A 27,155-nucleotide genomic window follows, 5' to 3' on the forward strand; every position below is an offset into this window, starting at 1 on the left:
CGTTAAAAGCTAGCCGGGGACGGTCTCACCACCTCCCCCATCCTCCTCACCCTCCCCATACACCAACACCGCTCCTCCCTCCCTCCTCACCATCTCCCATACGCCAACACGAGTCCTCAGTAAAGATAAAATGCAGCTAAATGTTCACTTATTTTATTTATGGTTTATATTTATATCTGATTATTTGGTGTATGAAAAATATGAATAGTATTCTGTATAAAATGTATTTTTATGTTAATATTTTTGGGTGTCTGGAACGGATTAATCTAATTTACATTATTTCTTATGGGAAAATTTGGTTCTGTTTTCGAACGAAAAAAAAAAAACGGAGGTACATCTGTGTGTGTATGTGAACTCGCCTAGTTGAGGGGGGAGGGTTGAGCTTTGGCTCTTTGGCCTCTCAACCGTCAATCTACTGGTATAAAGATTCCTGAGCTACTAAAGCTCCATCATATCTACACTTGAAACTGTGTATGGAGTCAGTCTCCACCACATCACTTCCCAGTATATACCATTTACTAACTACTCTGACACTGAAAAAGTTCTTTCTAATGTCTCTGTGGCTCATTTGGTTACTCAGCTTCCACCTGTGTCCCCTTGTATGTGTACCACCCGTGTTAAATAATCATTGTCTACCCTGTCAATTCCCCTGAGAATTTTATATGTGGTGACCATGTCTTCCCGAGCTCTTCTGTCTTCCAGCGACGTGAAGTGCAGTTCCCTCAGCCTTTCCTCATAATTCATACCTGTTAGTTCTGGGAATAGCCTAGTGGCATACCTTTGAACTTTTTTCCAGCTCTACAAAATTCTCCGGGGAATTAACAGGGTAGACAAGGAAGGATTATTTAACATGGGTAGTACACACACAAGGGAATACAGGTGGAAGCCGAGTACCCAAATGAGCCATACACACATTAGAAAGAACTTTTCAGTGTCAGTAGTTAATAAATGGAATGCACTAAGAAGTGATGTGGGGAGACTAACTCCATACACAGTTTCAAATGTAGATGTGACAGAGCTCGAGAAGTTCAGGAATATATACACCAGTAGATTGACAGTCGAGAGGCGTGACCAAAGAGCCAAAGCTCAACTCCTGAAAGCACAACTAGGTGAGTACACACACACACACACATTGTGTAGATGTAAAGATGTATAGACAGATGTACACCCAATGTGTCAACACCTGCATCAGGGGAGCTCCAGCATATTTAAAAAAATCTTAAGTATTGTAGTACAGGTTGATGAAAGTGAGTGGTGTTCCAAGGAACATAAAGATGTTGTGCTTTTGAAAGATAGGTGAGACAACATGAATGAGCCAAGGGGAGTGAAAAAATTGGATGAAAAAAAGTTGCCCTAGTGATAACAGTGCAGACAACAACATTGAAGATGGCTGCCGGCAAGAGGAAAAACAAAACAGAGCTGGAGTTTGGGGGTTTCAATGAGGAAAACATTGATATAAGCAGTCTACACAACAAATTGGCAAAATTAGATATTATAGTGAATTGTCATGTAGAAATAATCAGCAAATTGAAAGAAAGTAATGACCATTTGAATAGCAAAGTTTTAGGTCTTGTGGGGTTTAGTGAAAGACTTATACAAGGACAAGAATCAATTGGAAACAAATTGCAAAGCCATGGAAAAGGAAAATAAACTGCTAAAAATAGCTTTGGAAGAAGTTAAAGCAAATTTAAACTTAAATGACTACGATAAGATAGGTAAGGAAATTAAACAGGAAAAACAGCTTTTGTCAGTACAGTTGGAGGAAGTTACACAGGGAATAGAACAGTGCAAGAAAGATATGCAACTCACTTATGCACAAGTGGCCAAGGAGAAGGAAAAACTAGAAGAAGCAGTAAAGGAAGACAAACACTGCAGCAACCAGGATAAAACAAACATTAGGCTGGAAGTCATAATGGAACTGGCATCAAATCCTAAATTGGTGCAAAACACAGTTTATCAAAGTCTCTGATAATTTTTGGTTGCAAAGAAAAGGAGATAACATCTAGGTCAGAAAGAGCTGTAGAAGAAGAGAAAGTATTAGATAAAATTTTTGGCCTCATGGAAGGTCTTACTACCATAGAGAATGTCTGCGACTACAGGATGATTAGAAAGTACGTAAAAGGGAAAGATCGACCTTTGAGGATCACCTTGAATGGTGCCAAATAGATGTAAGAAGTACTAGGGAATGCTAGAAAATTACAAAGTGATGAGGTAGAGAAAGTATGGTCGTTAAGACGAGATCTTTCAAAAGAAGACAGAGAAACTGAAACTGAACCTCGCCGAGGCAAAACGTTTAAATGAGAGCAGGACTGAAGAAATCAATTCTTTTTTCTACTAAGTGATAGTGGTAGGCAGACCAGTAAAGTGGTACATAAAGGCAAACCAGCAAAATCAATAGAGAGAGGGGGAGTGAAGAATAAGAAGGAGAACAAGTTTCTGAAAATTGCATACACCAACATAGATGGAGTGAGATCAAAGATATTGAGTCTGCATGTTTTGTTCACCATAATGAACCCCTAAGTTGGTATTATGAGTAAAAAAGCAACAAGGAGTGACCGCCACACCAGCCAGCCACTCGCTGCCACTCACTCCCTCAACACCTCACTCGCCCACATTCTCCTCCCACCATACTGTTTTTGCTTTTATTCACTATATACAGATGTTTGTGTGTGTATATATATACATATATATAAGTATCTATATGTTTTGTTCATCACAACTGTACAACTAAGCTGATATAGTTAGTTCAGGCACTAAGAGACGTCGCTACACAGTCAGCTGGCGGCTGCCTCCCTCACACATTCAAGGTCAGACGCACTAAAATTTCACCCCCAACAATACTTTTTGTGGTGTTATTACCCCTACATACACACATTATATATAAGTATCTTCATGTTTTGTTCACCATAACTGTTCAACATAGCCGGCATAGTGCCCAAAGAGCATAGTGGCCACCCATACCAACATGACAAATCATACAGATGTTGCCACCCCCATCACCAAAATGGCTTCTCCCCCACACTCCTTTTGCTGTTATTACACTATATATACACATTATATATAAGTATCTACATTTGTGTTCACCATAACAAACCACTAAGTTGGTATGCTGAGTGGCAGTGGCAGCCAGTGGTAGCCCTGCCACTGGCTGCCACTCACTACCTCCCTCCCTCACCCCACCTGACTCTCCTACATTCTCTTCCCACAATACTGTGTTTGCTTTTATTCACTATATACAGACATTATATATAAGTATCTGCATGTTTTGTCCACCATAGCAAACAACTAAGCTGCTATAGTGAGTCCAGACAGTAAAAGGTGGTCACACTGAGTCAGCAGACAATGCTACCTCCCTTCCACTACAGCGCTAATTATCACAACAATCCTGCTATTATAAGAATCCTGGTCATTTTTATCAGTCAGGGATCTTCTGTAATGCTATCATCACTAAATAATAGCATGAACATATATATTATGGCATTTTTAGGCGATGCTGTGGTCACAAGCTGAACAGCAGTGCTGTGAGCTCATGCTGCGTGCATCAGGCTTGGTGGCTCACTCAATACTGAGGTCCCTGACACTCAGGAATTTGGCCCACGATTTTGAAAAAAAATGGTGGCTGTTTACAAGAGCCCTGATGAAGGTGAGGTGAACCCTGTGTATTCATGGGCCGTTTAAATCTTGCGTAGTACTCCAACACGTCATATGACGTTATGGGCAATTTTTAGCAAGTTATTCAACACATCATATGATGTGTTGTGTAGTTTAAAAGTTAAGTGATGTAATACAGCTGCAGACACCAGACATTGTTGAACTCACGGAGACAAAACTTGAAGATGATACTGTATTTTAAATGAGGTCATATTCCCAAGGGGTTACTAAGTCTGGAGACGGGACAGAAAAATTAGGAAAGGCAGTGGCGTTGCTGTGCTGGCGAAAAAACACCTAAAGGTAAACGAAATAATGATTGCCAATGCACGAGAAGTTGACATAATAGCACTAAGAGATATGCAATCAGGATGATAAACTAATGATCATAAATGCATATAGACCACCGCCAAGCAAAACATGATAAAGGAGGAGCTAGATAATAAAGGAGAGGGTCTTACAACAATAATGAGAGAAATTATAGCGAGAGCTGATAAAGATAGATCACGACTGTTGGTAGTCGGCGACTTTAACTTGAAATCCATAGACTGGGAGGCACATGAAGCTAGAAAGGAGGATTTTTGAACTTGTAGATTCGTAAACCTCATCCTGGAAACATTCATGTTTCAACATGTTAAATAGGCTATGAGGACGAGGGAACGGGATGGTAACTCCATGCTGGATTTCATATTTACCAGGAAAGAGGAAGAGATATTTGACATTCAGTACCTTCATCCGTTGGGTAAAAGTGACCATGTATTTTTGGGAATAAAGTATGCAATGTGCAGGCGATGAGTCACAATAACGTGGCTAAAGTATGATACATATACCAGTGATACAAAGATGCGAGAAACAACTACACGGCAGTGAGGAGAGAGGCAGAAAGAAATTTTGAAAGAGAGATTGCGGACAAATGTAAAACAGAACCAGGTCTATTCTATAAATTCATAAACAACAAACTGCAGGAAAAAGATAATATTCAGAGATTGAAAATGGGAAATAGATTCACAGAAAATGAAAAGGAAATGTGTGAAACATTAAACAAAAAGTTCCAAAGTGTGTTTGTACAAAATGAAATCTTCAAGGAACCAAACACAATAGGAATTCCAGAGAACAACAGAGCACACAGAGGTGTCTAGACGAAGTGGAAAAAATGCTAAAGGAGCTAAGTAAGAACAAAGCAGTTGGTCCAGATGGAGTTTCACCATGGGTTCTGAGAGAATGTGCACCTGAGCTCAGCATTCCACTTCAACTGATTTTTCAGGCATCCCTGTGTACAGGAGTTGTAGCTGATGTGTGGAAAAAGGCTAACATCGTTCCAATCTACAAAAGTGGCAGCAGGGAAGACCCCCTCAATTATATACCTGTATCATTGATAAGTGTAATAGTCAAAATATTGAAAAAAATAATTAAAACTAAATGGGTAGAACACCTGAAGAAAAATGATATATCAGACAGACAGTATGGTTTTCGATCTAGAAGATCCTGTGTAATGAATTAACTCAGTTTCTATGATTGAGCCACAGAGATTTTACAGGAAAGAGATGGTTGGGTTGACTGCATCTATCTGGACCTAAAAAAGGCTTTTGACAGAGTTCCACATAAGACGTTGTTCTGGAAACTGGAATATGTTGGAGGGGTGACAGGTAAGCTTCTAACATGGATGAAAAATTTCCTGATAGAATAATGAGGGCCGTAATTAGAGGCAATGTATTGGACTGGAGAAATGTCACAAGTGGAGTACCACAGGGTTCAGTTCTTGCACCGGTAATGTTCATTGTCAACATAAACGATCTACCAGATTGAATACAAAATTATATAAACATGTTTGCTGATGATGCTAAGATAATAGGGAAGATAAGAAACCTCGATGATTGTCATGCCCTTCAAGAAGACCTGGACAAAATAAGTATATGGAGCACCACTTGACAAATGGAATTTAATGTGAATAAATGCCATGTTATGGAATGTGGAATAGGAGAACAGAGGCCCCACTCAACCTATAAATTATGTGAGAAATCTTTAAAGAATTCTGACAAAGAAAGGGATCTAGGGGTGGTTCTAGATAGAAAACTGTCACCTAAGAACCACATTAAGAACATTGTGCAAGGAGCCTATGCTACACTTTCTAACATCTGAATTACTTTTAAATACATGGATGGCGAAATACTAAAGAAATTGTTCACAACTTTTTATTAGACCAAAGCTAGAATATGCAGCGGTTGTGTGGTGCCCATATCTTAAGAAGCACATCAACAAACTGGAAAAGATGCAAAGACATGCCACTAAGTGGCTCCCAGAACTGAAGGACAAGAGCTACGAGGAGAGGTTAGAGGCATTAAATATGCAAAAACTAGAAGATAGAAGAAAAAGAGGCGATATGATCACTACATACAAAATAGTAACAGGAATCGATAAAATTGATAGGGAAGAATTCCCGAGACCTGAACTTCAAGAACAAGAGGTCATAGATTTAAACTAACTAAACAAAGCTGCCGGAGAAATATAAGAAAATCCACTTTTGTAAACAGAGTGGTTGATGGTTGGAACAAGTTAGGTGAGAAGGTGGTGGAGGCCAAAACCGTTAGTAATTTCAAAGTGTTATATGACAAAGAGTGCTGGGAAGACGGGACACCACGAGCATAGCTCTCATCCTGTAACTACACTTAGGTAATTACACACATTGATAGGAACTAACCAATAACTAATAATAGCAGCTGGAAGTAGTTATGGCAAAAGGAATGTCATAACTTTAAGGGATTTGAAGAAACCAAAATAGCAATTATCAATAACAATGTCTAGCTACCAACTAATTTCATATGAATGATATGAACATCAAGGATGTGAAAAGAAGTTCTCGTTTAACAATGAACCGAGAGCGCTAGAGCAACAACGTTTTACTGACGATTATGACAGTACTGTACTGCAGAGAATGATGTACCTGAAAAACTTTATCACAGCAAGTTTGCAGAAGCCATTAATAAGATTTCCTTGGCAGAAGTTTATTATCTATAACCTTTGTCTTAAGAAACCTATTTAACTGTATTATATGCAATGACTCAGGAATCAACTGTATTTTTATATGTACTAGCTTCATGGGATGCCCCCCCCCCTCAAGTTTTGGAAGCTAACCCTTGCAGTCTTACTATTTAAAAATTGGACACAAAATTTCCAGTCTCTCCTCTTTGCAAACCATTCTCACAATGCATCTCCAGTACAATTTTCACTACAGCCAGAAGAATAAAAATTTATACCTTACATGATATAACTGCCAAATTTTGAAGAATTTTGTTCTGAATTATTTTTGAGTTATTGACCAAATATTAATAGCACCCTATAATTAGTTCTAAAATCCTGCTGCTAATGTTACAAGTATGTAATTTAAAAGCAAATGACAATTTTAAGGTATCCATAAACAAAATTTAAAGTAAATTTTAGATATCACTGAAATATCCTTTTAATAAATAGCGAAATACAAAAATCTAAGAAAATTAACTCCAGCAAAAACATGTTATGGGGGTTGCAAGTTCGATAACAATGACGTAATACATTTGAACAATCACACTCAATAGTTGCCTGGTCATGTAAAGATAATGCCACCCCTTCACAAAATTAAAAACCGATTTCAATAATTTTCACCAGGGGTTACACTAACTAATCTGAACAAGATTAACTTCCTTTTTGTTTACATATAAAAATATGGGAAGTCTGATGTCAATCAGAAGTCACATTCTTAAGGCATCACTTGGAAACTGTTGTGTCAGAAAAACTCATCCCTTCCCCCACCAGAACAGGAATATGTAACATGGATGAACTCTGGCACAGAGAGGAAGACCATATTAGCGTTGTAAAATTTCTCTAGCCAAAAGTGAGAATATTCATGTGATCACCCATCCAGGTAATGGCCACATCTAATGATACTTAATCTCATTGACCAGGTGATGTGCACATCATCCACGGTGCCATAAGATGAATGTCACTATACTGTTGAAAGACAGTATTTTGGAACAAAGTGGTTAGGAGGTGAGCACGAGCCATTACTACCACCCGACATTAACTAATCAAATAACTTTCAAAAGGATTAGTGGTCAACATATTTCAAAATGCTACAACTTGACACATATCACAACACAAAACACTGTAGCAAGCACACCTGTATGAGTATAGTTTATCTTTAGTCTTGTCTTTATCTTTGGTAGGGAGAGCCTTATTAACTGTTATGGTTTTGGTGGCAGTAGGTATAGAGTTGACGGTGGCATTTGTGGTGCTGGTGGTCGCAGTCGCAGCTGCAGTATTTTGTCGTACTGTGGTCACTACCGTCTTGCCACCCTGGACTCTTACTTGCTGCACTTGTTGCTGCCAGGAGAAGATATGTATTAAATAAAATACCTAATATAAGTACAGTACATACAAAATATTACCAAGGAAGGGTGGGAAAGTGTTAACTAAGAGAATGAATGGATACCTTTCCCACTATCTGTAGTATGATGAGAAACTAATACCATCACACTCCAGCAAAATATCCATATCTGTTCAGATATATACCAGAGGAAATTGTAATATGCAAATTCAGAGCACCAATCAAACATTTTCTACATAACTAGTCACAAAAATCCTGGTTGCACAACTAGCCTGTAATTTTCCCCTTGCATGCAAATTGCCTACTTCAGTCTTTCCAACTTACAGTCTCTTCTATATTTGTCAGTTCTTTCCCCTTAACATCTAAGTGCTGAACATTATTCATATATTCTTTTTTAACTCATTATCCATACTCCTTTCATGCACCTATTTCTGGTATTAATATCACTCTTTATACTATTCATTATATCACTGCACCACATTCTTACAAACCTGATAACTTTCCCTAACTGATGTGAAAATCTGATTGCGTAATATTTGCATTTCTTCAAATGAACACAAAATATATACTTACAGCGACTACTCTCGTCGGTGCTGGAGTTGTATTTACAGAGCGTTGTACAACAGTAGCTGAGGAAACGGTGGTAGGGGCAACCATTCTTACAGTCCCTGAAGTAGTGGGAGCAACTGGTCGAGCAACAGACATCTAAAACAAAATTCACCATCAAGTCAGTACTTATTTTCCACTTCCACTCTTAGTGTTTACTAGATAAAGCACGCAAACACCATTTAAGAGTTTCTCAACATTTAACAAGAGGGCCTGCTGCAGAATGTAACCTTTACATATTTTCCCTATTATATGTGCAATCAATCCTTTTAAGCATGATGTAGTCATTTTTAATTAAGAGTACAGTAACAGTGGATGCCTCATTTTCTGGACGTCAATTACAGTATTTGAATCACTTGATGGATCACACAAAATTAAGTTTGCAGAATAACTGTACAAATGTTACAGTGCAGAAGTTGACTTAAGAACTGAGAACTGATAGACCAATAATTGATATTGTTGAAGGTGAAAATGGAAGGAACATTATGTATTGTATTCTAGTAAGTTGCACATGAAAAGGATAACACTAGATTGTATGTGGAAACCTAAATGTATAGATACAGAAATAATAACTGTAGGTTAGACTCACAGCAGGAATGACCGTCGTAACACCAGGAACGGTAGTGACTGCAGATAATGGTGGCGGCCGCACGCCATCGATGGTTAATTCTTGTCGTGCTAGTGACAACCGCAGGTACGGTAAAGTTTTCTGAAGATTAGAAAAGCAGTATATTATTTACATGTAACAAAATATGATTTGTCCACTCCCATCTTACACTTCACATACTATCACCACTTTTAAGACCAGGTACACAGTGCTCCTTGTGAAATGTCATATACATTATATTCAAATATATTTAATCCCTTACCATACCTCCTTGTGTTGTTTACAATCATTACCTGCTTCCTCACACAATCACTTACCATGTCAACCCACCTTCATCCAGCTTTCCTCCTTTCCTACCCTTAAACTCACTTTAATACTCTCAATTCACCAGTCTACCATCATCCATTATTAATTCAATATATTCAAACCACCTCAGTGTGCTCTCCTCAATCTTGCAGTTTACAGAGTACTGCATTTCACATATCTCCCAGACTTTATTATACCTTATTCTAACTCGTATTGTAACACCACACATGCTTCACAGACTATCTAATTTTACTACTCTACCTCTTGAAATACAGTATCATGTCCATACCACACTACCATGTTGCGACCATACATAACATTCCCAACCATGGCTCCTCTGTGCACACATTTGGCACCATTCGTTTTATTATATTTTTCTTAACCAAATTTTTCACTGCAGTCACTTTCCATCCTTTGCCCTACGGTAGGGCCCCTACCCTACTTCTCTTATATTCTCAACTGCATATTATTCCTAGATTGGTATACTGTTATCCCCTACATGCTCAATCATATTATTAATAATAATATTATATACAGAGGAACCTCGGTTAACAATTTTAATTCGTTCCGGCACCGAGCTCGTCATGTGAAACGCTCGTCTTGCAAAACAAATTTCCCCATTTAAAATAATGGAAATAAAATTAATCCGTTCCACCTCCGAAAAACATAAATGACTTTCTGGTCCATAGGTTGGAGGAATGTAGAAGTGTTGGGAGGAAGAAACTTGATGGCGATGAACTGATTTTCTGGAAACAAATAATCTTGCGTCTGTGAAGGATGCACAGGAGCATTATCGAGCACAAGCAAGGCCTTGAGTGGTAACTGCTTCTCTTCAAGATAACTCCTCTCTGAGGGGACAGTGAGGAGCTTTGCTATGATTTCTGTCTTTAAATCTACAGTAATTGTGTCTTTCTTCCTTTTCACAAAACTATCTTTAGCAAGCAGCTTCTTAGGCGACATCATGGGTTACAAATGACAGAGGTAACAAGTGGCGACTGTCACCCTGAGACAAGAGCACAGCAACCAACGATCCCGTACAAGACAGGTTAAAACCCGGAAGACACATTCAATGGTCCACCGAGCCCCGACAGGGGTTTCCAGGACCCATAGGGTAACAATTACGGGAAGCCCGGGCAAGGTGTTGCTAACCAGTTAAAACCCAAAACTAACAAGGGGTAGAAGACAACACTGAAAACCCTTGAGACGTGTACAATCACGGGGGGGCCTAGCAGAGGGCCACCAAACACTACCAGTGGAACTATATATCCACACTAGGCAGACCCCTACCAGGCAAAAGGAAATAAAAACAAACAAAAAACCCTGGAAAAGTACACCGTCCCCAGAGGCAACAGGAACCGGTCGCCGCTTAGGTGGCAGGTCGCGTAACACCTTGATGCCCTAACCAGCACAATACCATTCCCTACCCAAAGCCAAACAAGGGCCCTAAACCCCAGCTGGCTCCAAGGGCAAGGCAAATGCCGAGCAGCAAGAACCTCTACGGAAATGGTTCCCGAACGCCCCAGGGAAGATAACTCTGTCAGGCAGGGGCAGTACTCATAGGGCGCTTAGGGAAGGAAGCCCCTAAGCGCATGCAGCCCCGGTACTGATGAGGAACACCTGGCCACCGCACAACACAAAACACGGCAGTGAACGCCACGAAAGGCAAACACCGCCTATGAAACTGAGGCCAGGGAAGCATCTGTCCCGGCTGACATTAGCTTACGAACTGATTTTAGGCAGCCGGCACGGTGAGGTCCGGGGCTCCCCCTTCCCCCTCTTGGGGCAGGAAGGGTTGCGCAGACGATCAGCACGGCAGTAAAGTGTGATGTTTGCTTGTTTCCTTGGGATTGTAGGGAGAACCTCTCTGTTCGGTTTTATGTTTTAGTTTTTACCATGTGGGGTGTGTTTTGTTATGCCTACCTTTCTGGGTGCCTAACCCCGGTCGATGGCAGATAAGGAAAACCCCAAACACAAGGGGGTTTTCCAGGGCCTTTGCTCCCTGAAATCTCTCTGAAGGGGCCAGGTTCTGCCACTGGTCCCTGGTAGGTCTGAACTCCTTAGCTAATGTCTCGGTCTAATATAACATACATTAGCCCAATAAGCTGCAGGGAGCCGTAGGGGCTCCCCACAGAAAAGAGCACAAATAAATGCAGAGGGATGCTTATCCTGTGTGATAAAGCAACAACACTGTCATCAATTTGCAAGAACCAGCGGGAAAGCTAGGAAGCCCCATGTGGTTTTCTCGTTAACCGAGCGAAAGCTCGTCAATCGAGGTAAATTTTCTGCGAGTGGCTCACTCGTTACCTGAAATGCTAGTAGATGGGGCTGCTCGTCATCCGAGGTTCCTCTGTATATATAATACTATTATACATTATTATTATAATAATATTATATTATAATGTATTATTATTATAATAATGTTGATAAACCTGTAGACAAAGAAATCACATTAATCGCTGGTTTGAATGACCTTATTACTTCAATTGATTTTCTCAATTAACCTTTAAAACATACCTTGAGAAAAGGAACAAGGCATGGTTGTGGGGAGGAATTTAAGTCTTTCTGGAGTTCTTCTGTAAATGCTTCTGGCTCCACTCTGCCATCAATAAGACCCTGAATTAAGTTCCGAACATTTCTGGCGACTGGTGCTCTTTGCTCATTTGCTAATTTTAATAACGTGGCCAAGAAGTTTTTACATTTTGTTTTCGCAGATTCTGCCGAGATAGTTTGCTGCAAGAGAAAGGAACAACATTAACAACAGAGATCTCAATATTTATATAATGAAAATATATTAACCCGTGAATGCTAGTGATCAATATATACAAGTGCATATTTAAATGAAGAACATTGATAAAACACAATATATCAAAATGATCTTATGAATTTGATCTGCAAGGAAAAAGTTGTCCAATAAAAGCAGGTCACTCGAGATTATAATAAACCATATTTTGATATTTGCTTATGATTCTCCATGATAATCTAATTTGACAAAATAATTAATTATTCAAGGGCAATAACATGAAAATACTGTAACACTTAAAGGCCTGTCGCTGTTACATGTTGAACCCTGGGGCCATTGTGGCAATCGTCACTTGCTAATTTTAGTCATTAATGCCCGGTTCTTATTCAAAAGAGGAAGAGCTGAATCAGAGAGAATAGACTCTTGCGATCCAAGGAGACTACCATAAAAGGCATATCAAAAGAAGATGGTCCAGTCTTAATTTGTGTCCTGTCCATTGCTAAACAAGGGGCTTCACAAACTACACTCCATTGCACTCCAATTTAATGGATTAGTGTGTCATGCTTATATGAGGAATTAGATTACCAAGTGTAGTAGGTAAAGCACATGACAGGATAGTAATTGGGAGGACAAATTACTGGGAAATTTATCAGTGATATACTAGTTAAGTTCTGCCGAGTCAAGCCTGAGGCTGGGCTCGGGGAGTAAGAGAACTCCAAGAACCCTCTCCAGGTAAGAGGGTGTGATGCTCAAATATATGTATTGAGACACCTTTTGGAGAAGTTACGAAATAAAATTATAGCGTAAATGGAAGTCACTAATCTCTAGACATCAGTGACGAATAAAATCAATAGTGCCTGCACCAGTGCATAGAACGAAACGCCTAAAATGCAAGGAACTCTAATGTACTTAAAAAAAATATATTAACAATTGTTTTTTCATAGAAATCTGTTAGATTAAATTTGTTGTGTTAATTTTCTACGATACAGTGAATGTTTCTTATTAAAATAATAATTTTTTCATTTTCAGATTTAAGTGGTCACATCTAATTTGATTTCTTCTATTTTCAAGCAAATATGCAGTCCTAAACTGTAGGATGACACTAGTACAAAGTTCTTTTCAGTTTAGTTAATTTATTATGCACCTCATACCCATCCAGTGGGCGATCACTGGTACAGACACCTAGAACAGTACACTGTGGTTAATTGAGGGTATCTGGAGACTAGCATTGAAATTTATTTAATTTCTGGTCTCCAGGCACCAAAACCATGTACAGTATGCATTGCCTCTCCAAATAAATTGAAAATGTTGTCAGTAATGTCTAAGGAATGAGTTAAACACAGAGCCAATGTGAACAAAATTCACAAATAATATGAAAATGCCACTGAAGTGTACCAATACACCTTGTTACAATGTCATGATCACGATCATGCAGGGTAATGCTGGGTATATTGAGCGATGAAGCATTGATAAACAGATCATATAAGATGACAAGAAAATACGCTCACTAATCAGACTTATTGTCATAAAGTGAAAAAGAAAGTAGGAAAATAAATGTGCAATAAAATATGCTACAAGTTCTATATTATTTCAATGGTGACAAAAAAAAAAAAAGAGAGAGAGAGAAGTACTGAATTCACTCAATGCAGTGTCAGTGCCTTCTGGAAAAGACAAATCAATCAATAAACAGACAAGCAAAACCATAGGAATCCCCTACTTGACACACCTAATAATAGAAGAAAAGCTAATTGAGAACACAGTCTTACAGAGCCAACTGAAGCAGGCTGAGAGGCATGTGTGGTAGGAGGAGTGGCAGTGGTCAACGTTGGGGCCACAATGGAGCCCGTGACCGTAGTGCCCTGGGTGATAGAGGTGGGGGTGCCAGCTGTTACAGCCTGCGTGGCTATGGTCGTGGTGGTGGTGGCTGTCGAGAGTGCCGCTGTGTTCTGCGGAATAAGAAAATAATTTACTGATACATACTCTATATCATATTTTGAAGAATTTTGTTTTTCCAAATTGGTAAAATGAAACCCAAAGAAACTGAAAAGAAAAAAACAGCGTTGAATGTAATGAAACGTCATTTTCTGGGTGAGACCCAGAGGCTCCCCGGAGCTTACTAGGCCGATATGCTAATGTCAGACTTTGGAATCAGTCATGTGTATGGAATTCAAAACAACACCAGGGACCACAAGCCAGAACCTGGCCCCCTCAGAAGAGGTATGGGAGCAATGGCATATAGAAACCCCCGTGTGGTTGGAAGCATTCTATGTCTGCCATCGATCGGGTCAGGCAGCCAGAAAGGTAAGCATCCCAAAACAAATCCCCATTCTCATGAAAATATTGCTACCAAAAGCCAAACAAATGAATAGAACTCCCCTAAACGAAACGAGCAAAGGATCATGACATCACACGTCGCCGTCTGCGCAGCTCCCCCCTCCCCGGGAGGGGGAGTCCCTGACCTTACACGCTGGCTACCCACCCTTTAGTTCTGAGGCTGGATGTCAAAACATGTGAAAAACCGTTGACTGGAGAGAGGGAGGGAAGGATGCCGGGGAGCCTCCGGGTCTCACCCAGAAAATGGCGTTTCATCACATTCAACGCTGGTATTCTAGGGGAAGCCCCTTCGGCTCCCCGGAGCTAACTACCCACAGAGGATAAAACATAGGGATTTACTCGGGAGGAGGTCGCTGCCCACTCCTCAACTCTAAGTCGAGACAACTGGCTGCAACCGCCGACCCAAAGCGACTCAGGCCCGACTAGGCCCGACTAGGCCCAGGGATGTTCACAAGGTAACGAGCAGCCAGGACCCTGTTCGACCGTCAAAAAACCCCGGGCTCGAAAGTCATCCCACGACATGTTGCCAAAGACGGCAGCAAGAGCAGCGAACTTACGAACGTCATGGGCACGTGGATAGACCGCAGGCTGGCTAGCCTTAATAACTCTGCAGACGACCTGGGAGACCTGCACCCGTGAACAAGAAAGAAGGGAAACCGGATCAACCCAAAGGACGTCCCCTGACACATAAGCCGTGGCGCGCAAATAACGGTGAAGAGCCGCAACCGGAGACACAAAACATGATGCACCCCCGGCCTAACCAACAAAGCATTCACAACCCAGGGACTCCTCCGGAAAGCAGCAGTCTCATTCTTCGCCAGAAAAGAAGGAGAGGGCTGCAAACGAACAAAACCATCATGAAGACCGTAAGAGCAGAAACCCCTGTGCCTGAAGAGAGCATGAAGCTCACCAACCTGACCCCCAGAGGCCAATGCCAACAGAAAAAAAGCCTTGGAGAAACAATCCGAAGTGGCCACAACAAACCGAGGAGAAGAAAGATAAGAGAGCACTGTCCAATGACCAGAACGCCTCAGGCGACGCATGAGCAGGCCGGAGGTGAAACAACACCCGAGACAGTTTGTGAAACGGTGCAGAAGTAACATCAATACCGAAAGCAAGCTGAAGCGGCTCCACCACCGCCGCACGATACGAGGTGACAGTGTTAGGCATAAGGTGACGGTCCTGGAGCAACCAAGAGAGAAAGGACAACACCACCCTAACAGAAAGCGAAGTACAACGACGAAGATGCTGGAAATGGAATGCCGCCAGGAAACTTCATACTGCCGCAAAGACGAAACCGCAGGTGGGACACTAACAAGGAAGCCACCCGATCACCATAGAGGTACCGAACCCTAAAAAACTCGAAGAGGAAGCTGGCGATGCAAGGGCCCCCCCAGGGGGTCGAACCCAGCGATCGCAAGAGGCGGAAGTGACACCCCCGAAGGAACCAGAACAGTCGACGAAGCCAAACCCGACCCGGCTGGTCGACCAACATCGCGAAGTTCAGACTCCTGCACAAACCCTCGAGCAACCGTCGGGTGACCCGGGAGCCCATCAGAAACAGGTGCAAGCGGGATCGCAGCTGGAGGAGAGACTCCGAAGGAAGAGACAAGGAAGCGATCCGAGAGTCCCACACAAGACCCAGCCACGACCGAACCTGGGAGGGCACCAGACGGGACTTCCTCCAGTTCACCAAGAACCTGAACCCGGCGAGCTGGGAAAGAACCAAATCTCTGGCTAGTAGACAACTGGACCAGCTGGGAGCCCAAACCAGCCAGTCGTCGAGGTATGCCAATACCCGAACACCTAAAAGATGCAGATGGGCCACGATGACCCGCGTAAGGCGTGTTAACACTTTCGCCCGGGCATGATGCAGCATTGCGTCATCCGTTTACTGGCGGTAATACCGGGGATGACGCAGCATTGCGTCATCCACTTTAAATAATCGCCAAAAATCAGGTTTTTATCCGATTTTTTGGGGATTGGTTTTAAAATGTGCGACGATGTCTTCCCATTTTCTTTGTTGAGCCTCGTGGCCCTCAGGGGGCTTGGCACACGCTGTCGGCCCATTGTTTTCGCTCCACTATTGTGACCAATGTCGCCTCCCCTCACATCTCAAACGTGTGAACATTTCGTCTATTTTCCGTGGCTATATTTCTTACTGCGGCTTTAGAAACTATCTACGCTTACTCCACGATGGATAGTGATCATGAACAAGGCCCTTCCAGGAAGAAAATTGCGAAAGAAAGGCTTGAAAAGGAAGGGAATTGGGAGTGTAGCTGGAAGGCGTCTGAGCGCTCACTCGCGACTAACGTGTGGCCCGTCTTCAACTCGTCGGCGGTTTGAGCGTGACCAGGTTTTTTATTTTATATGCTAATGTTCCTCTAGAGAATTCTATTGCGAACCCATCGAGACCAAAATGAAAGACCTAGGACAAAAAGTGAGGTGACCAGAGTGAAAATAGTGAAAACATTTTATCGCGTTTGAGCACTCCTGGGTAACTCATTCGCTCTCTCTCTGTTTGCTGCGGGTAATTAGCCGGGCTTTTGGAGTTTATATGCATTTAGTGCTGTAGAGAATTCTATTGCGAACACAATGATACCAAATTTAATCTCGTAGGACGAGAATTATGGTGACAAAGTTGAAGAGAGAATTTTTCACTTTTCAGAATTTACGCGCGCTCCTGTGACACCCTGGGTCCCATATCGCACAGTTGAAGGGTGGCGTGCGGGGTACGCCAAAGTGTTAACATGTGAGGCGCCAGATTCAACCCAAATGGGAGACAACAAAGGCAGTAACCTTGACGCCCCACAACAAAACTGAGCCAGTCCCTGAACCCCGATGAATCAGAACATGCCAATCAGCGTCCCGGAGGTCCAGGGACACCATCCAAGAACCTGGCTCCAACAGGAGCCGAACCTGAGACAGTAGTAATCCGAAAGGAGGGGCAATGAACCCAGGGGTTCAGACGGGACAAGTCCAGAATGAACCTCAGGTCCACACAGTCCCATTTCGGCACTGGAAACAGATGGGAAACCCATCTGAGGAACGACATTTTGACGACGGCAAAGCAAACCCACTCCAAGACAACTCAACTGAGCGCAGGAGAAGAAGCCTGCCCCGCAGTCCCGAACCCCCCAAAGGAGGAGGGGCCACCCAAAGCCACCGCAGGCAACGACCCGAAACGCCCACAAATCGTGGGACCAAGCGTGAGCGAACAGCACAAGCCTCCCCCCATCGCCTAGTCAATGGGGCGAACCGCGAAAGGGCTGACGCCCCTTACAAGACCCAGAACCCTGCACAGGGCGAACACCACGCCGACCAGCCGAAGGCGGGTCTGAAGGCGGAGCCAAGCCCGAACCTGGCGCCAGTGGCCTACCATGATGAGAGGAACCCAGAGCCCTGGCACGACCCCTCCAGGTAAACCCCCCCCCTCTGGACCCCCTGGGACCCCCCGGAGAACCAACAAGTCCGATATCGGACGGCAACTGGCCGAAGCAGCTTGAATATACTGCGCTACGGCCGCAGGAGCAAAAAGTAGAGGACAAAACGACGAAGACATCCTAAGAAACAGGGCCCGGGCCAATTCCAGAGAGGAGGCAAGCACCGCCTGTCGACATGCGAGGCGGGAAGCGTAAAACTGGGCAACAGCATCCCGCAAAATCGGTGCAAACAGCTTCAACAAAGCTGTCGACGAGCGAGCAGCCGAGCCCAAAGCACCGGACCCCGGAACGGCCCTGAGCGCCAAGCCACATCCTCCCCAAGCCAGTCTGAATGCAGCTCCAGGAGGAAAAAGAAGCGCAAGGCCAAAGCCAAGAAGCCCCTGGGGCACAAATCCTCAGCCACCTGCGCAGCCGAAAGGGAGGAAACCTGCACATGAAGCTGCAGAACACCAACATCCCGCGGAAGGGCAGGAGCAAACAAGCACTCATTGAGGTGCTCAAGGTCGCCCCCCCACCCTCACAGGAAAACCTGAACCACAGTCGAAAACTCACGCCACTCAAGCGTGCGGGAACGACAGAAAGAATGCCAGGCCTCCAATGCAAAGATAGGACAGTCCGCCAGCCAGGATGACTCCGGAACCTTGTAACGTACCCAGAAAGAGAATGAAGTGCCAAACCTGAAAGACAACAGATCCATCACCGAGACGTAATCTGGGTAACGCAGGAGGTAAGCCGTTAGGGCAGCCCGCACCACAGACGGTTGGATGCGTGAAGCCGAAAACCTCTGAAAAGACGGAACCACCACACCTGAGGGGACACGGAACCAAACCCGAGGAGCTGCAGACACCAAATCCAAGTACAGAGGGGCCTCGATTTACGATGGTAATCCGTTCCCAGAGACGTAACGTAAGTCGAACCGATTGTTTCCATAAGAGATAAAGGGAAATGAATTCATTTGTTCCCGACTCTCCAAAAAATTCACTTCAAAGTAAATTTTATACCTAATTCACCCAAATCTTTACTACAAAAGTATGTACAAGTTATTACTTACCTTTACTGACGACTCCTGTTGGCGTATGGAAGATGGTGATGAGGGGGGGAAGAGAAGAGGTGTTACTGCTTGGAAAGGGAGTCCCCTTCCATTGTAACATCAGGCAGTGATGATTTCTCTGGGGTACACTCTCCTACGTTTTGCCTGCATACCACTAGGACCTGGTTGTGGTTCACTGCTTGTTTGTCTCATTAAAAATTTGTCTAGCGACACTTGTTTTTTCCTTCGTTTTAACATGTCTGTTGCGATACATCACAGTGTCATTAAAAAAATTATGGCAGCGGCCTACTGCAGCTTGATTTGGGCGAGTTGTTTCCGCAAAACTTTACAGTTCTTCCCATGCTGCACACACTTTCTTAATTTTTGAGGAAGGGATATTCTGTACTGCCTCTATGGTCATCCTCACGTGTGTTTTCACATGTTGAACCTTACCACTGACTTTCTTGGGACCCATGGTGTGATATACAATAATAAGTTTTATGTTAAAAAGCAAAAAATCACCAAAAAAATGGAATTTCTTATAAGCGTGATCGTCACTAAGTAGGCGGCTCTAGTAAACTGAGGCAGGTCGGCCCACGCAACCAGGAACCCATGCGCTCGTTCAACCCGAACGTGTATCAACAAATATCGTTAGTCGTCGACACTATCGTAAGTCAAGTCGCATTTTCCGATCAAATTTAGATCGTAACTCGAGGTGCCACTGTATATAGTATGCAGAGGGGAAAAGAGAACCCCCACTCCTTGTAACAATAAGCCCTGCTCCGAGAGTAGAAAAACCCAGGCGGGATTCAGCGGGGCCAAAGGCCCCCCTCTCCTCAGGACCCAGGGCTGAGTCATCCCCTAAAGCACCGGCCCTTAAAGAAAAAGCCGGCACAGATGAGTAAGTTGAACAGAAGGGGGGCCCACTGGTCAAACCCAGAGGCTTCCGCTGGGAGATCGGACTTGAAGGCCTCCGTCGCCACACCGGAAGGGGCATTCCCCGAGACCGCCCGAGACTCAAGACCATCTAAACCCTGACCCAACTCCGAAACCTTCAGACGTTTCAGAGCCGGATGCAGGAGGGGAGGGGAGGGGGACCAGAACGAACCACCGAAGGGGAAGGACGAGGGGGCGCGGACTGAACCAGGGTTGAAGCGACCCCCACCCCCAAGTCCGGGTCCCTATAGGCAAAACGGGGCAGCCTCGAGGCATCCAGGTGAGCAACCAACCGAGCGCGTTGCAACAGCCGAAAGCGTACATGCAATGCCTGCGCCGCCTGTAGCCATAGAATATCATCATTAAACTGGGTAAATTGAGTCACCAGCAAGCAACACAACTCACAGGACTCGGGGTCGAAAGTGTCACCGACCCAACAGGCAGCGTGACAGAGGCAAAAACCGTGAGGGTCACCCTGAGTCAAAGGGACCGGCAACCCTCGAACTCGCACGAAGCGAGGGGGGACTTCGGGGACACATCCATCAGACCCACACGCCCCCTTCAGGATTCCCAGGGTCCTGAGCGTTTACCAAAAGGGACTCACGCCCAGGTAATCCCAGGCAGGGTAGTGCTAACCAGCGCCCACAACTATCAAACAACTATCTATGAGCTGAACCCAAGGGACATGTACACTCACAGGGACCTAGCAGGGGCTCCTTATTCCTCCAAGGAGTGCCGGACCAACCGGGCTGTGGTGGGTATGTGGGCCTGCGGGCCGCTCCAAGCAACAGCCTGGTGGACCAAACTCTCACAAGTCAAGCCTGGCCTCGGGCCGGGCTTGGGGAGTAGAAGAACTCCCAGAACCCCATCAACCAGGTATCAACCAGGGCCTCCATCAGAAAAAAACTTACACAGGTCAGACACAATCAGGGAAGAAAGGCGGACCCCCACTCACAAGGCAAAAAAAAAAAAAAAAACCCCGCAAGAGGACAATGTACCCCACAGGACAACATACCCCAAAGAACAGAGCCGGCCGCTGTGAGTGGTAAAAACAAGCTGCGCAGCACCCTGCACCAAACCAGTGCAAACTGCCTCTTACCCTAAGGTAAATAAGGAAGACAAAAGCCCCAAGCACTAAAAGGGCGGACGAAAAACCAAGCAGGAATACGGCGGAGCAGAGGCAGGTCCTGAGGAGCTCTTGGAAGGTAGCCCCAAGGGCCGTACTTACAGGGCACCTAGGGACAAGAACCCTAGGCGCATGCAGCCCAAGTACCGTAGAACAACTAGCTCTCGCACTCCTCGAAGACAGCCACCACACTCTAAGCACAATACTGAAAACTCTGGAGCCAAGCACACGACCTCCGTCTCTAGCATCAGCCTGAGAACTGAAGGGTGTAAGCCGGCATGTGGGGTCTGGGACTCTCCCTTCTCTCTCCTGGGGAAGAGGGAGCTGCGCAGACAGCGGCGCGGCGACGTGTGATGTCATGATCGTTTGCTCGTTTCGTTTTTTCTATCCATCTGTTTGGCTTTTGGTAGCAATATTTTCACCAGAATAGGGGTTTGTTTTGGAATGTTTCTGGGTGCCTGACCCGGTCGATAGTTCTGGCTTGTGGTCCCCGGCAAGCCCATTGAACTCCATACACATAACTGATGCCAAATTCTGACATTAGCATATCAGCCTAGTAAGCTCCGGGGAGCCGAAGGGGCTCCCCCCAGAAAATATTAATAATAATAATCTTTGAATAATAAATTTTGTTGCTGAGTAATCAGTTTGCATTTCTAAACAACATGACTAATTTATTTGCAATTAAGTAATAATGATTAATATATTTGTATTTATCACACACTTAAATCAATAAATATATATCTATCCATACACAATATCAAGTCTGCAGGGCTTATATTTCAAATCTGGATGGTAAAGAAGGAAGCTACTATACTCATAAAATTGTAAGCAAATTCTAATTCAATAATACTTTAAAGTTTTATATAATTCATATTAAGATTTTGATCACAAGCCAGAACAAATTTTACATTATTGTACTTGCAAGGATACTTATTCAATAGCCAGAACAATGCCAACACTGACTGAAAACAATAACAGACAAGTAGTACAAAGTCATTTTGTTCCATACATAATATCAAATGAACCTAGATTTGATTACCAAACAAGGCAAGACGTGTGAGTATGTTACCTTATACCTGATGCCTCTGTTCATCTACCAGTAAAAAAGTACCCGAGAATGTTCGCCTAGCTGTAAATAAGTACAAGTATATGGGAGATAGGCAACTGTTGTGGCTCACATCCTGGAATAGGTTAAACAATGAACCTGGGGAACTTCTAGAGCATAAAAAACCAATTTTGAATGTAATGAAACTCACTTTTTTGGACGAGACCCAGAGGCTCCCCGGAGCTATCCAGGCTGGTATGTAATATATATTAGACTTTGGCATCAGTCGGTGTGAATGGAGTTCATAGGCCTACTGGGGACCCCGAGCCAGAACCTGGCCCCCTTAGAGAGGCACGAGGAGCAATGGCCTATAGAATAGCACATGTGATTTGGAGCATTCCATGTCTGCTATTGACTGGGCCAGGCACCCAGAAAGTTAAGCATCCCAAAAGAAACCCCTATCCTGGTTGAAACTACTACTGAAAGTCTAACGAGTGGACAGAGTTCCCCAAAGAAAAACAAGCAAACGAGCATGACGTCACCACTTGCTCCATATTTCTTAAATAAAAAAACAAAAAGAAGAAATAAATGAAAAATTTTGAAAAACAGAACAAATGTCAAAAAGGTTCGTTCGGTGGTCGGCAGGTAGGCTGCCTAAATGGACCATGTTTTGGCCTCTGTTCTGCACCATATGTTATTCTGACTCACAAAGGCCAATTGTGACAATACATGAATAGCTATCAAGGCAGCTAGCTTGAGGGGAACAATGGAGAGCGTTCTCCCAAAAATACCCATAGTGTATTGGTAAAACTTTTACTGTTCTCATGCATTCAGTAAGTAATTATAAAAAGAAGGCACTAAGCTGGGAAGGCTGTGTAGTACCATCAAATGTGTGAGATATTCAAAAGGCTCTATATATCACTAAGGATGCAAACATGAGAACAAAAACGCCTAAGTGAACAAACCGAAAACAAGCAAACAAGAATGACGTCACCATAGCCGCCGCGCTGCTGTTTGTGCAACTCCCCCCCTCCCTGGGAGGGAGAAGGGGGAGCCCCAGACCCCACGCGCCGGCTATCCAACCCCAGTTCAGAGGCTGAATGTCAAAAATGCAAAAATCGCCAACCGGAGGGAGGGAGGGTTGCCAGGGAGCCTCCAGGACTCGCCCAGCAAATGGCGTTTCATTACATTCAATGCTGGTTTTCTGTTGAGAGCCCCTTCGGCTCCCAGGAGCTGCCTAACCAAAGATAAGAAAAAGAGGGACTTACCCAGGAGGCAGTCGCCAATTGCGTCACAACTCAAAGTTGAGACAACTGTCTGCAACCCAAGGCTACACATGCCCGAGGAGGGCCAGGAACATTATATAGGGCCAGTTTACATTAACAAGGTACCGTGCAGCCAGGACCCTGTTTGACCGCCAAAAACCCCATGCCCGAATGTTAGCCCAGGTCATATTACCAAAAACAGCAGCCAAAGCGGCGAACTTACGAACATTGTGGGAACAGGGATAAACTGCAGGTTGGCTGGACTGAATAACCCTGCGGACGACCTGGGAGATCCATGCCCTAGGACAGGAAAGAAGGGAAACCGGGTCCACCCAAAGAGCGTCTCCAACACCCGAGGCCGTGGCGTGCAAGTAACAGCGAAGAGCCGCAATCGGAGCCACAAGCTGAAGCGGTTCTGCCGTGCCGCACGATACAAGGCAACAGTATTCGGCACAATATGACAATCTTGAAACAGCCAAGAGAAAAAGGACAAAACAACCCAATCACAAATTGAAGACAATCTACAAAGAGACAAAAAGTGACAAAGGGACCAGCAGGAAACGTCATACTGCTGCCGAGACGAAACACCAAGGTGGGACACCACCAACAAAGCCACCTGATCACCATACAAGTGGTGATGAACCTGCATCAGAAGACCAGACGCGAAGATTGGAGAAGATCGAACCAGCCATGTACCAGACCGGACTGATCTGCTGAAAGAGGCGGAGCCGCAGAAAGATCCCCAGGTTCGGACACCGAGCAAGCAGCACCTGAAACCAAGACTAGGCCGGCCACCAAGGGGCCAACAGGACTACTATTCCCTGGTAAGTCTACAACCCCACCTCGACCAGTCCTGGCAAAAGATACCGACCCCGACGGATTCGCAGTTGGGGAAGGGCACCACATATACCGGGAGATGCCTCGACCACGCCGGAGCGAAGAGGTCTACCATCAGGCGCCCGTACGTTCGGCAGAGCCAACTGAAGGAGTCGGCGTCGACCGACCATTCCGTGGATAGGAAAATGAACCAGGACAGACTGCCCACCATGACATTGGACACTCCCTGGATATGAACTGCCTGGAAGTAAAACCCCGAGATTTCAGCAGACGAGTCACCCGAAGCAACCATTCCCAAAGAGCCAAAGACCGCATCGATTTCCCCACAGTTCGGACAATGAACCACGGGGGAGCAGTCCAAATGGAGCTAGATCATCAATCCGTGATGAGCTGGATCGTCGATCCGTGAGCAATGAGAACTCTGAAGCGAAAGCCACACCGTAGTGAACTCCCCTACCATGTTGTGAGCCCGACAAAGGATGGACCCCACAAGTGGTCCTTTAGCCACACCTGGCAGAACCCCACCAGGCAAACAAAAGAAAACCCCCCGCAAAAGCACAACGTCTCCAGGAGGAACAGAACAGGCTGCTATGCGTATTATAAGACAGCTGCACAGTACCTTCTGCCCCTGCCAGCAACAATATTACCTCCTACCCAAGGTCAAACAGTGGCAAGAAATCCCCAACTGACCCCAAGGGCGGGCAATCACCGAGCAGTAAAAGAACCATACGGAGGTGGTTCCTGGACAGTCTATGGAAGGTAACCCCAAACTGCAAGGGCAGTACTTACAAAGCACCTAGGGAAAGAACCCTAGGCACATGCTGCCCCAGAACTTCACGAATTACACCTGGCTCGCACACCACCACACAGCAGCACAGCACAGCACAACACTGCAAGGTACAGCACTGCTCAAAGATTTGAGAAAGAGTTGATCTACTGCCACTCTACACATCAGCCATAGAACTGGGGGTTGGATAGCTGGCGTGGGGGTCAGGGGCTCCGCCTTCCCCCTCCCACACCAGGGGGGAAGGGGGTGAGACTGTGGCATAGGCCCCCCTGGCCACTGGGGAAGCCCTGTCGGCTCCCCAAAGCTAACTATCCACAGATAAGAAAAAACAGGGACAAACCCAGAATGCAGCAGCACAGCAGGGCTCAAGTTGAAGGAATCAACGGCCAAACAAACGCCCCCAAAGCCACACAAGGCTGGAGAGGGCCCGGAACTTTCACTAGATATCTGGCGTACAGGACCCTGTTCGATCTCCAAAACTCACGTGCCTGAATGTCAACCCAAGACATGTTCCTAAAAACCGTGGCTAGCCCCGCATACTACCATATGTCATGGGAACAAGGATGGATCCAGTTTGGCTGAACTTGAGACACTGCGGACAACCTAAGATACACCAGCCCAGGAACAGAGAACAAGGAAACTGGACTCACCCAAAGAGCGTCCACCGGCAATGAACCAGCGGCGGAAAGCCGCCACCAAACACAACACGTGATGCACTCCCAGCCTAACCAACTAAGCATCCACCACTACCGGACCTCTTCGGAAGCCTGCTGTCTCATTCATTGCCAGAAAAGAAGAAGGCTGCAATCGAACAAAACGACTACCCGGACCAAAGGAACAACCCCCTGGTCCCGGAGGTGAGCATGAAGCTTACTAACCCGAGCCCAAGACGCCAAGTCAAACAAAAATACGGTCTTCCCAAAATAATCACCAACTGAATGGATCCCCACAAAGGGCCGATCACCAGTAGCAGTGGTGAAACCTTACGGGCAACAGAGGAGGAAAGCCCCCCACAACCTAGGCGAGGGGCTGGTTCCCAACCTGCACACAGAAATAACATCACATGAGACCAGAAGACATGGCAGGATGTGCAGAATACTCCCGTTGAAAAGCAGAGGTGCAACAGGTACTCTGAGAGAGAACTCTATCAACATCAGAGGCCCGAGACTGTTCAATACGCTTCCACTACACATAAGGGGCATAACTGGCCGACCCCTCACAGTGTTCAAGAGAGAACTGGATAAGCACCTCCAAAGGATACCTGATCAACCAGGCTGTGACTCATACGTCAGGCTGCGAGCAGCCGCGTCTAACAGCCTGGTTGATCAGTCCAGCAACCAGGAGGCCTGGTCGACGACCGGGCCGGCCGCGGGACACTAAGCCCCGGAAGCACCTCAAGGTAACCTCAAGGAGTCTAATAAGCAGCTAAGCAGACCTCCACCGTCTACATAGGGCAAAACGACAGAAAATTAAATAAGAACAAGCCCCAAAACTACACCACAAGCAAACTAGCAGCCAGAGAGAAATGTCAGCCATCTCATCGGTAGTAAGCAGACTATGCCAGATGTAGTGTGACCCCCCCCCCAACCAACACCACTCCTCTACCTGGGGCTAGACAAATACCCCAGACCTCCGACTTACCCCAAGGGCGAACACAACACCAAACAACGAAACCCTCAAACGGAGAGCGAGTCTCAAACGTCCAGGGAAGATAACCCTGACACGCAAGGGTAATACTTACGGAGCACCTAGGGAATTGTCTCTTAGGCACATGCAGCTCCAAGTACAGGAACACCTGGCCACTACACCTTACACACAGCCGGTACAGCCAATAGCAAAATCAAGAACAGGAACTTGAGGCCAGAGGTGACCTTGATTGTTTCAAATGGGATGGACATGTATATGAGTGGGATTGGGTGGTAATAAATGGGAGCTGCCTCATATGAGCCAATAGGCCCTCTGCAGTTACCTTTGTTCTTATGTGACTGAAGCGACCGCAAGCACATCAGGTAAAGAACTGAAGTGGTGGGTGGCCGGCTCCCCCTCCCCCTTATTGAGGGGGGGGGTCGGATATGCTAATAGCGG

At 45.0% G+C, this 27,155-nt stretch overlaps 1 protein-coding gene across 1 annotated transcript in view; it reads right to left on the reverse strand.

The window, feature by feature from the left end:
- The window catches only part of Taf4 (TBP-associated factor 4), a 119,440-nt gene extending 102,135 nt beyond the window's left edge, over window positions 1-17,305 (reverse strand). Inside the window, exons 1-6 of the mRNA XM_069308978.1 lie at window positions 17,277-17,305; window positions 14,034-14,307; window positions 12,042-12,257; window positions 9,204-9,323; window positions 8,582-8,713; window positions 7,802-8,004 (exon numbers count right to left, since the gene is read on the reverse strand). Of these exons, the coding sequence (XP_069165079.1) occupies window positions 7,802-8,004; window positions 8,582-8,713; window positions 9,204-9,323; window positions 12,042-12,257; window positions 14,034-14,307; window positions 17,277-17,305 (974 nt within the window). The remainder of the gene's footprint in view (window positions 1-7,801; window positions 8,005-8,581; window positions 8,714-9,203; window positions 9,324-12,041; window positions 12,258-14,033; window positions 14,308-17,276) is intronic.
- Between the last annotated feature and the right edge of the window lie 9,850 nt (window positions 17,306-27,155).

The sequence above is a fragment of the Procambarus clarkii genome, chromosome 63 (genome assembly GCF_040958095.1).
Source record: "Procambarus clarkii isolate CNS0578487 chromosome 63, FALCON_Pclarkii_2.0, whole genome shotgun sequence".
Classification (NCBI taxonomy): Eukaryota; Metazoa; Arthropoda; class Malacostraca; order Decapoda; family Cambaridae; genus Procambarus; species Procambarus clarkii.